This window comes from Talpa occidentalis, unplaced genomic scaffold (genome assembly GCF_014898055.3).
Source record: "Talpa occidentalis isolate TD23 unplaced genomic scaffold, MPIMG_talOcc4v2.1 talOcc4.14, whole genome shotgun sequence".
NCBI lineage: Eukaryota > Metazoa > Chordata > Mammalia > Eulipotyphla > Talpidae > Talpa > Talpa occidentalis.
Genome location: NW_023601433.1, coordinates 41,601,184 through 41,614,055, shown reverse-complemented (window position 1 = coordinate 41,614,055; position 12,872 = coordinate 41,601,184). Strand labels below are relative to the sequence as shown.

At 32.8% G+C, this 12,872-nt stretch overlaps 1 protein-coding gene across 1 annotated transcript in view; it reads right to left on the bottom strand.

Annotated features, from left to right (window-relative positions):
• Window positions 1–2,452: 2,452 nt before the first annotated feature.
• The window catches only part of ERO1B (endoplasmic reticulum oxidoreductase 1 beta), a 55,118-nt gene continuing 44,698 nt past the window's right edge, over window positions 2,453–12,872 (bottom strand). Inside the window, exons 13-18 of the mRNA XM_037509820.2 lie at window positions 11,046–11,138; window positions 10,673–10,919; window positions 9,962–10,031; window positions 7,864–7,950; window positions 7,032–7,165; window positions 2,453–2,723 (exon numbers count right to left, since the gene is read on the bottom strand). Of these exons, the coding sequence (XP_037365717.2) occupies window positions 2,663–2,723; window positions 7,032–7,165; window positions 7,864–7,950; window positions 9,962–10,031; window positions 10,673–10,919; window positions 11,046–11,138 (692 nt within the window). The 3' untranslated portion in view covers window positions 2,453–2,662. The remainder of the gene's footprint in view (window positions 2,724–7,031; window positions 7,166–7,863; window positions 7,951–9,961; window positions 10,032–10,672; window positions 10,920–11,045; window positions 11,139–12,872) is intronic.

Sequence of the window (12,872 nt, the reverse complement as noted above, 5' to 3'; positions counted from 1 at the left end):
AGTTTGCAAACTGTGAACTGTTTCCAAATTTCCAGCTGAAGGCAATGTTGATGAAGATCAAAATAGCTGTCCTTATATACAATGGCACCTAGGTAAAGTTGGAACATATAGCACAGTGTTTCAAATACATAATTATCATACACTCATCACAAGTACTGAGTAATTCACATTGTTAAAATGTTAAATACAACATTTGACTTATCAACTTTCAAAACTGAAATTTGTTACTGTTCTGTCTGATCCTCCCCATATTCAAAGAATCAACACAGGAGAAACATTCAAATTGTACCAATTTTAATATATATTATTTCTAACTTACATAGATGCCACTTAAGAAAAATATAAACTCATGCTCTTGAAGAAAGGAATATATTCCTTTTCTTCATTTTCAATACTTCAACAGCTGGTACAATCATTTCTGTCATTTACATTATCAAGTCCTGGATTTTTAAATTAGGTAAAGAGATAAAGAAAATGCCAAGCAGTATTACCAGCCTAGCATTTTCACAATGCAATCATACTCTACTTTCACTTCACAACAAATGGCATGTGAACTAGAAAATATCTGTATCACAAAGACTATCTAACACCAGACTCAAAACACAAAGATTCCTACAACTTATGCAATCATTTAAGAAATACACACATACATGAAAATGTAGGCTGCCCCCCTATTTATAGTAAAATAAAGTCAATCAAATAAATTTCAGCTTAAGAATACTTCATTTATTTTCTTGGTAGTGAAAAAAATTTGTCAAAACCCTGAAAAGAACTTTACCCCAACCAGACCTCTTAATTTCCTAAAAGTCACTCTAATATACAAATTTTCCTAAATTTGAAAAAAAACACAATAAAGAAAAAAAAAAGACAATAAAAGCAAATGACCAAAGATTTTCTCTAGTAAACAGAGTTAAAATAATAGCCTTTATCTTCAACTGAGGGAATGGTGAAGTAACACTACCAAAAGATTTTTAAACTTACAGTAATAGACAAAGTGCAAAACTTTCACATTTTCTTAAACTCTAAATGAACACAAAGAAAACTATTTACCAGCAAGATTACTTACAGGCTTACATTTTAGACAAGTTTACATAACCTACCATACAATACTTGTATCCCTAAAAAATTAAAAAGTGAAAGTGGACGCGGGCCAATCAAGTTAGCCTTTTCTATAACAAAATCCACCACCTCCATCATCCACAAAAACCCCTCAAGGTCTATAAAGGTTAGATATTATGTAAGAACTAGTGAGCCCTTACTCCCACCAAGCATCTTTCCTCTCCAAGGGTTGACTAAGTATTTTTGAAAGAGGGTGAGCCAAGTAAATACAATTTAAAATATACCACTAAATCATCAATGAACACATTTCAGACTTTGGCAGGGATAAGGTTTAAGAGCACTTATTTACTTCATAAAAGACTGAAGAGTCTGAGGAGAAACTATTTTGTACCCGCATTACTTCAATACAGATGCAACTGTCCAGATTAATCACATCTACTAACACCTTTTAAAAGAATCATTATTTTAAATACAGATGGTATTTAAATCCAGGTTTAGAAAATGACAGGGACTTAAACATCAACTGTTGGCAGAAGTTACACAAAGTACCATTTATCTGCAATGAACTAAAACGACAAGATGGAAAGGAGAAACATAAAGGTGGCTTGAACTAACCTATTAGTTTAAATATCCTATAGAAGAAAATCAGATTGAGAGAGGATTGCATAGACTGTAATCTACAATAAAATTTTTTAGAAACACTTACTTTAAAATACTAATATTTGTGTTTGTAATGTTTTAAATGAACATAAATCTACATGATTCCATTCACATTATTTATCAAGGTGGAACTTGAATATTTATGTATTTTTTGTTTTCTTAATTGAACATTTATAAATTGGAATGGGGCAAAGAAGAGCAAAATGAAGGTAAATGCAAAATCAAAAATTGAATTTTAGGTTATTTAAGAATCCTTTTGATTCAACCCACTATACACATGAAATGTGGCTGGGAGTACAAGGACAACACTTATTTACCTTAACTGGAGCAGGTCCTTAGACCAAAACCAAAACAACAGCAGCAGCAAATAAAAAATCTTAAATAAAAAACAATGAAATTGAATTCCTGGGGATGCCAAAGTAACTTCTATTACTATACATTGAAAAGGCCAGTCATCATTCTGACAGTTCAATATTATAGAATGTGACATATATAGAACGAGGCTAGGCTAAAAAACACACTTAAAAATCACTGAAAATTTTTATCACTGATACCAGTCTTAAGCAACATTTGTTCCCTAGCACTCCTTTTTCACAACAGATTGTTAACAGTGTTATAAAAACGGAGAAATAATCATTTAAGTTTGACAACCAGAAATAGAGAATTATTCTGAACAAATAGAATATTCAACAGATGGAAAACAGGAGATTAAACACAATTAGTATAACTTACATGTTTTAAAAGCATATACTTCATTTATAAATAGCTCTAATTGATAATCTACTATGAATCATAAATATTCTAGACATTTACACTTTTTTTTAAAAGAGTTCAATATTCTTGAAGTCTTTGAAGATTAGTCTCCTGCTGAAATGTCCAAGATTAATAGGCTTCATTCACATAGTCACTTTATGTCTCTAAGTGGACACAGAAAAAGCCTTTATTACCTACTGTGTTGTAATAAGACTTTAAAATTCTGTAATTCTCTTATACTTGTGGAAAGCCTATAGGAGAAAAAAAAAATATTAGTATAGCTAATATGATGTGATGTATTTCAAATTACTGATAGTCATATGGGTTATAACTTGAAAGCAAAATCCAAAATAAAAGAAGCAACACTGAAGAGCAAATGCAAATGGCTAACAGGCATATGAAAAAATGTTCAACATCACTTATCATCAGGGAAATGTAAATCAAAACCACAATGAGATACCACCTTACACCAGTAAGAATGGCACATATCCAAAAAACCAGCAACAACATATGTTGGCAAGGATGTGGTGAAAAAGGAACTCTCCTACATTGTTGGTAGGAGTGCAAACTATTCCAAGCACTATGGAAAGCTGTCTGGAGGTTCCTCAGTCTACTAAAAATGGAACTACCGTATGACCCAGCAATTCCACTCCTAGGGATCTACCCAAAGGACACAAAAACACTGATTAAAAAAAAATACCTGTACCCCTATGTTTATTTTAGCACCGTTTATAACAGGTAAAACCTGGAAACATGCCAAATCCCCAAAAATAGATGACTGGATCAAGAAGATGTGGCATATATACACTTTGGAATACTATTCAGCAATCAAAAGAGATAAACTCATGCCATTCACAGCAACATGGATGGAGCTAGAAGGAATTATGCTCAGTGAAGTAAGTCAGAAGGAAAAAGAAAACTATCGGATGTTTTCACTTATAGGAGGAATATGGAGGACCAAATAAGACATCAGGGGAAAAAATAGTAACAATACAAAACACAACAAAGCACAACAAAAACAAACAGACAATTATAAACCAGAGACATCCTGCAGAGGAGGAGGAGGGAGAGGGATCAGAGGGAGGGAGGGAGGGAGGAGCACAGGGGACTATGGAGATGGTGCACAGGTGCACTGGTGAAGGGAATTTTATGGGGACTGCACCTGGGGGGATGGGAGGCAAACCTTGTTTTAAAATGAATGATGTAAAAAAAATATAAAAAAAAATTTAAAAAAAAAAAAAAGAAGCAACACTGAATGATGAAGCTTCCATTATTTTAAATGAGATGCTGTAATTATTAAAGGTGAACAAAGCACAGAGCTATGGTTCTTTAGTCTTTATTTAGAAGGGGGAAAGGATGCCAGTTACTTCTTATTAATAGATTCTAGATTAATGGTGGGAGCAGTGATATGAATAATTCATTATAATAAAGAATCTCAAGTCATTTGCACATTCCTCTCCAAGGTTCTGTCTTATTGTTCTCCAAACTCATTTATTTGTTTTATTAGTTTCAAAAGGGTAAAGATTCTGTATGTCAACTGCTGAATCCCTATGGCCTATACCTACTGATACTTATTGGTGTTCTATAAATAATGAATGAATGAAATGTTTCTGAGCCCAGGCCAAGAAGTAAAACTCTGGAGTGGGAATCACAAAAAAAAAAAAGTACTGTGTAAGCTGAATTATCCTTAGTGTATAAAATTCAGGGTTGATACATAAAATCCTAATGTTTTCCCTTCTATAATTTAGGACGAGGTAGTATGCATTATTAAGCTCCTTTCTCTAAGTACTAAATAAATGATAACTTTTCTTATATCAAGAGTTTTGGCTATTCCAGACACTGGTCTGAGCAAATCTCAACCTTTTTAATTGTTAAAAATCCCACCAAGACAGATATAAATTAACCCTGATTTTACATTGTATGAATACTGAGGTTCAAATGAATCAAATAATTTTTCCCAGGGTCACCCAGTTAGTAGGTGGGTTGTAACTGGTTCTTTAGGTCCCAAGACCACATAGCCTGTCAAATTATATGCTTTCCTTATACTCTTTATACTTTTACAAATTGTATGATTCATATAGAATGCCTCTGCCCATTAGCATCACATGACAAGGCAACTCTCTCCTCGGTGTCCTGAGGTAAAACTGTATTCTACATGTTGTCAGAGAAAACTACCAAATTCATGTAAGAAAAATTAGTGCATAAACTTCCCAAAGTGTAACAATGACTTTTGTATTGATGCAGCCAAAATTGTTTACTATTTTAAATGGATGGTCAGGTGGCAAGTATAATGAAGTTAAACAATTCTGTTAACAATCAAGAAAAACTATAAGAAGTATGAAATATATAGAATTCATATAAAGGAAATAATAAAACTCAGCTGAGAATAAGAGAATGACTAAGTAAATATACATGATGTGTCCATGTAATAGAATTTTAATAACACTGGTACAGAATTACAATATAATGCCAAGTAAAATAGAGTGAGAATATGAAAGGATCCTTTCGACTCTGTATATACATAGACATGCAACATACACACAAACACAAATGCTAACACACAAACACAAACATTGCATGTAAGTTTTTACTTAAGATGTTACTAGTGGGACTATACACATTAAAAATACATCAACTCTTAAAGTAGTTAGGATGGTAGGAAAATGGGTGATTTTTAAATTTTGATTATTATACTGTCATTTTTTTCAAATTTCCTATAATGATCATGAATTGCTTTTATAATTAGGGATGGGGGAAATAGTGTTTTAAAAGAGCTTTGAAAAGCAGAAGGGCAAACTGCTATTTGCTTTTCCCTGGGGAGGAAAAAGGAGATGAAATCAGGTGGGCCTTTTTTTGTGTCTTACCACCCCACCCTTTAAAAGAAGAAAGGTTTCTCACATCTAGTTTAAGTCAGAAAAAAGTAAGACTCTATTTTAAATGGTGAAAAATGAGAGCATTAAACATCCAGTGGTGACTGTATATCACCATCACAACATCCTCCACTACCATGGGATTCAGACAGCATCTTGTAGTTGAAAAAGTACAGTGACATATAATTTCATTTTGTGTGCATATTAACTCTGTGAGAAAGGTCATTATCATCTCATTTTACAGAGAAAGGAAACATGCTGAGAGAAGTGATTTGTACAAGCTCACACCACTAGTGAACAGCAGGGCCAGGATTCCAGAATTCTAGGTTCCCTGATTTTAAAGCCAGTACTCTTTAAAGAGCAATAGCAGGTTATACCAACTTCCTGACACAGAACTAAAGCTGGAAGGGTTGTATTTATGAATATTCTTAATGAGACTCAGAAATTTTGAGGAAGTCTACATCTGTTTGTCTGCATTTAACTATATTTGGACTTAAAATGTCTAAGCTGTCTAAATTCTTTGGAATTTAAACTTTCTTTTAAAATAATTTAAACTTAATTCCATTTCTCCATTTTTATCTTACTACAGGTCTTGTAACTGGAATGAATTTTTTATGAAATTTCAGTTAACTATGGATAGTCTATGTCTATATTGTATGTGAACTTTCTGTAAATAATGGGAGCAACAGGTGAAATCTTTGCCATTAAGATAGGGAAGGGGTAACTTTTAATTTAACTTCCTCTCTTTCACTTAATAACTCTTTAAGAAAATATAAGAAATGATATGTCACTTGATTCCCTATTTTTTTTTTAAGATTCATTTATTTATTTATACAAGCACTGAATACGGTCAGAAGCATGGGAGGGTGAGAGAATTCACCAGAGCCAGAGCAGGGAACAGAACAGGCCAAGTGACGAAATATACTGCTGAGAGGAGCAGCGGGCGTGGCAGGAGAGGTCTGTCGCGCCATGTGGGGCACTTGCTGACTGCCGGGGATCGAACTGGCACTGCAGAGGCTGCGGGCAGCTTTGCAGCCCAGCGCTCAACCGCTGCGCCATCAGGGGAGGCCCTGATTTCCTATTTTTTAAAAACATTATTCCTTGATATTTTTGAGCTTTTTCTTAGGGCAACACAGTATTATCTTCTGATTTTTTTCCCTTTTGTTCTATATTCCCTGTTCATTGGTCACTACATGTAGCTCTGCAGAAAAATTTAAATTATTTTTTAAACCATCTGTGGTATAAACAAAAAGCAAACCATAATGTCCCTATACAGAAAAAAATACGTGGTTAGAAAGAATAAAAGAAACTTTTCAGCTTAAGAAATGAAGAACAGATGGAAGGGTTTAATCTCTTTCTTTCAACTTCTTGACAATCAAGCTTTCCTTACTCTAGCTATTGTGCTTGTACAGCTTAAAGCCAGCTAAAGAGAATACTAGGAGGATATTTTCCCCATAAAATTGAAAAGGCAAACTGAGAAATACTGGCTATCTGGAAACTATTACTTTTCCTGTGACTATGGAGAAATTGACTTTTTTGCATGAAGGACACGCTAAGTCAAATGAGTACAGGTAACAGTTCTCTCTGTCAGCAAAATAAAACAAACTACTTTAGCAGGTAAATGATCTCTGCAGTTTGCTAAAACCACTAGGGAAATCAAAAAGTTTTCACTGTGAAAATAGTTCTTACCGTCCAAAAGCATTTAAAAGAGCAACTATTTCCTGTCGAGTAAGTTGGAAGCCTTTAGATGGGCTGTTCTCTGGAAGCTTTTGGATTTCTTTTTCAGAGAATAGTATCTTCAGGGCAGTTCCTAAACCCTGAGTCTAGAGAAAATAATATTAAATCACAATTAAAATCATATATTATAATAGCTATTATAAAGTTTATATAAGGAATACTCAGTCACTATAAAATACCAGGAAACTTGCATGAACTGAACTTTTCACCAAAACATTAAACTATACAAAATATCATTTCTACTTCCTCATACATTATGCATATGATAAATTATACTAAAATCATTTTTTTAACCTGGAAAATATGATAGCAGATTACACAGTTCAGTATGTAGCCCTAAAAGCATTCTTTATAGCCCCTAGCAATACAAAGTTCACTAGTTATACCTACACTTAATAATTTCTTAATTATTAGCATTAGAGAGAAAAATCTGATTTCACTGTAGCCCTCATTGAAATAATTGCCTCTTGATTTTCTATGACTTACTTTTTCTTTGTGGTATCAAAAATGCTAAAATACTCTTATTAAACAAACAAATCTGAGATTACCAATAGAAACAGAAACAATAAAACCAAAATCATTAACACAGAATAGGAAAAACATCTTCACACATACATATATGACATAGTTTTATACTAATTTTTTTCATCAATGAAACAGGACAAATACACTGGACCTACTTCTAGACTAATTCAATGAATGGTGAGGACATTTTAATAAAAATGTTCAACTACTCAGTGGAGAAGTTTAAGGTTAATAATAGCTTCAAAGACAACACACAAACCTGTAATTTTCCCCATAATCTGCATTTGTCACATCCAACACAGTCCATTATACGGGAGATATTCTTGAAATGCAACCGGAATTCCTCCTATTGTGAAAAAAAATATTTTCATTCTTATTAGACTTTTAAAATTACACTGCATTTTTCTGAATTAAAAGAAATATTTTGAAGTTTAGTAATGAATGAGTTGTGTTTTTGAACAGTGAAGAAAAATACTTGAATTGGTATAACTTGGAACATAAAACAACTTAACATGAATAAAAATTAAAAACATTCATTTTGTAGATTTGCCAGTTCTGCTCTCTACCGTCTCTGGTGAATACTTGCCCTCCCACCTCTGGACTACAACCCCATTCTTGGCATAAATTTAAAAAAAAATTCATTTTGCATATTAATTCAACAAACAATGTACTATTAGGGACACAAAATTAATATATGGTTTTTACGTTTAGGAACCATAACTCATTTCCATTTGATAGCTATAAAATCAGTAGTAAATGATCATAGACACGGCTTACATTCTCTCACATTTGCTGATGCAGCTTTATCCACAGTTTGTCTGCTAGATTCTTCTATTAGAAGTTTTGAGACCTATATCTGTGAATATCTGTGCATGGAATCTATGACTCTAAGGTTCAGTTCCATATTATCTGAAGATAACACTAGTTAAGAGAAAAAGTTTCCTTTTCTTTTTTAACCGGACAAACATTTAATGCATGAGGTAAACATTTAATGCATGAAGCTGGAGGAGAGTAGCTTAAAAACTGATCACTACAAGTCCTGCAAAGCTACCATAAGGATTTTGAGGAAATCAATACCTTAATAAAGAAAGACAATATAAATAGAACACAAAACTCCTTTGCTCTCCATTCTCATGTAATGTTCTTTGGAACAGATGGAAAAGTAGATTTAAGCCCTCCTTCAAAAAATAGCAAACAAAATATCTAGCATTTTGTAATTGAAAACCAGTGTAACCTTATGTATTTCTCATCTACAAAAAGGTAAAAATTATAGTTGCCCTATCTATTACATAAGGGAATTCTGAAAATCAAAAACATATTTACATAAATACTTAGAAAACAGGGAACATTACAAAACTGAATTAACATTATATCAATATGCTAATAGCAATATACTTTAAAACAATCATGAAATAAAATAACCTTCCAAACTAAAATACAGTTGTGGTCAAATTACACACTTCATTTTAGAAATATTAAGAAACTTACCAGTGGCGAATCACTCAGTACTAATTTATTAAATGTTCTTAAGTATATCCCTATCTAAAACACTTCAAATGTGTTTCAGAATTCCAAATTTTTCAGATTTTGGATTGTATGAATAAAAATATCATACAAAGTAGGAAAAAACACACTACAAATATTCTTAGATTAGTTCAGCTCAGGTTTTGCAAACAAATTAATTTGCACCAAACATTAAAAAAGTTTTTGTTTTTGGAGTTTTTTTCTATATCAGAATCACTTACAAAAGATTGTGGTGCTGCCAATCAATTTCAAGCACTTTTACGAACATTTGAAGGATGTAAGCAGATGAAAACAAAAAGCTCCAAATGTTAAGTTTCATCATGTTCCTAAAACATACTCTTTCTGATCACACAGATTAATGAGTAATTTTTGCCTTATACTCGTCTAAAGAAAAAAATTGTAATGGTTTCAAGAACTGTAACATGTCATAAAACAACTTCAGAAAAATACATTATTTCTTTCTCTCAAAGTAGCCTACAGTTCATCATTTTTTGAAAGAAGCATCAAGACAACAATACACACTGTGATTTCAAACTAAGACAACTTATATACTTTTTCTCAAAACAGTAACTTATAGAAAGACATTAATAAAGGCCCCATACTCATTGGTTATAGTAATGATTGAGAAGCCACTCAACAATTGGTCAAACTAAAAAAGGAAACAATAAGAAATAAGTTTGGAAAAGGCTTTTTTTGAGTATTATTTATGGTACAATCCGATTAGACCAATTTCAACAAATTGGAAAACTGAGAAATAGTAGTTTAGATAAACAGGACTAAAATACAACCACTGGACTGCTCTCCTCCTTCTCCCCTAATCAAAAGCATTTTACCTTCAGTGATTTGGCCCCTTTTTTGTCACCGGCAAACATGGATTTCTCATCAAAGTGCATGGGGAAGGACCTGATGAAATGACAACAATATAGTAAGTTACAGACAAAAATTTAAGAATTATGTAATAGAGTTCTGATATAATTATCTGTCCCTCAAATACTTAAAATTCATTACTCATGTATATGATCTAGTAATATAGGAAATTCTAGGCTATTCAGTAAAAACTAAAGTGAGATGAAAACGGCTTAGTGATTTGTAAGATTGTTATGTTTTAAATTACATGATAGTTATCTAAAAATTAAAATAATTAATGTGAACACATGTAGCTCTTAAATGTTAAAATGTTTTAACATGTCAATACATAATTTACTTTACACATTTTGAATACTATCTGAATTTAAAATAGCAACTAGAACAATACAAAATTAGCAGAAAGAACATTCACGTAGCATTAAATTTTGATACCACAAAATTAAAAATTTTATCTTAAAATACAGCCTATTTACAAGTATTAAAGTTTCTACAACGTATTTTAAACAGATTCTTTAAAGTTATATTTTTAGAAAAGTTTTAAATGTCACTGTTCTACTGACCATTTCCCTTCTCAGTTCTAATTTTCCCTCTTGCTCACTAATACTTTCAGAAGTCAGTTTCTGTACCACCTATTTCAAAGAGTGGAGAATTTCAGATCCCTGGTAATCAACTCTTACTTTGTATCTTGAAAGATATTCAGTAGGAGGGTTTTTGTGTCAGCATCTTCTTCTACATTTCCAGTGTACAGATCAACAATTGAGCGCTCAAAATATGGAGCCACCTTTGATAGAGCTCGAAGTTCAATTAAGTATAAAAAGTACAGATTTTTTAGCCTTCTTGGACCTTCTCCCTTGGTTTCCACAGGGTCAAAGCGGCGTTTAAATTCTTTGATATTAGGTCCCCAACTAGGTTTACCCCAGGTTTCTAAAAAGAAAGAGAAATAAATCACATACTTTTTATAAATAGGATTTTTTTCTTAAAAAAATATGTATTCCCCACCCCAACATTTTTTACCCTAATAGAAAATAAACTACTTAAACATCTGATTACCTTCCAAAAGATAATTTGCACACAGATGTAAATTGATACTAGCATGAAGTCCTGATATAAGCTTATAGAAGACTCTTTTCTCCAGACACAAACCTATTCAGAAAAATATTAAAAAGAAATCACATTTAATAAGAAAATAGAAATACCAAATTACAATAATTCAGAAAGGATGCTCAACACTTCACTAAACACCAGGGAAATACAATTCAAAATCACAATGAGATTACTTCACATCAGTTAGAATAGTTATTACCAAATATACGAGAAATAACAAATATTGGCAAGGATGTGGAGAAACAGATAAAATGGAATTCTTGTGCACTACTGGTGGAAATGTAAGCTGGTGCAGCCAGTATGGAAACAGTAAGGAGATCTCTCAAAAATTAAAAAACAGAACTATCATGTGATCCTGCAATTCCATTTCTGGGTATTTACCCGAAGGAAATGAAAACACTAAACTTGAAAAGATACCTGAAATGGGGGAGAGAGAAGGGAGGAGGGAGACAAGGTAGGAAATGTACTTCTATAAACTGAGAATTAGGTAACATCAAACAAAATGGTAATAACACAGCAGGAAATTGTTGGATAGCTTCTCCCTGCTTTTAGTCAGCTGCTAGGTCTGATGCTTCTAACTGTTGAGGTCTGAGCAAAAGCCTTCAGTCACACATTTAAGTAACATCTGCAAAAGCTGATCTACAAAGGCAAAATCTATCAACTTCTATTTGGAGTAATATAGAGCCAATTCAAATAGCTAATATAGAAAGTGGTTCTCTACTTCTCCTTCTTCCTCTTTCTCTTCCATTCAAATTCATATTGAGGGCCTCCCTGGGGGTGCAAGGGGTTAAGAAAGCACAACCCATGAATCTATCCTCAGCCACTGCAGCACCAGTTTCATCCCTGGTCAGGAAGCAACCCACATGGTGCAGCAGACTTCTCCTGACTCACCCGCTGCTCCCCTCAGCAGTGTATTTCAGTCAATCTGCCTGTTCTGTTGCCCACTCTGTCTCTGGTGAATCCTCTCACCACCCGCACCTCTGGCCTGTACCCCAGTTCTTGTATGCATAAATAAATCTTTAAAAAAATAAAAAATAAACCAATTCATATTGAGCAACTGAACTACAAGATACAGATATATAATTTTTCTCTCACAAAAGGGCCCCATTTATTATGACAGTATTACCTGGCATTTGAAGATTGTTCAATGATTTTCAAAGGAATTTTGTCAGGCATTGTCTACACTCACAATGGGAGTAAACTGGATTGTTACTGTTACTCCCGTGTCCCAGATAAGGCAACTAAATCTCAGAAAAATTGAGTCAATTCCCTATAAATAGGCATACTCTCTGAAATCATGTATCAATATTCACACACTCTCTTTAGGAGGATACTAGAAGAGTGACAGTATTACCATAAATTTCATTCTCATCCTCCATTATCAATAGTCAGGGTCTCTGACCATTTATATACCACTTTTCACAATTTATATCTTTAAAATAAGATAATTTAAGCTAAGTATGTCTACCACATAGACCACTAATTATATAATTCCCAGCAGTATTTACCTATCAATACTATTCACCTCAGTAATGGTAAATATATGAATAGTTTTTTAAGAACAAGAGCAATCATATTTGTAAGATAACATAACCGACTAAACATAAACTAGAATTAATTAGTTTAACTGTGGAATTCCCACATAAGGTTTTGGTTATGAAATATCTATTTTCCTGTAGCATTCAACTTGCTTATCTTTCATTAATATATTTTAGTTCTTGGATTGATTAATGGCAATTTGGTAATTTTTACTTTTTTAAAAGATTTATTTAG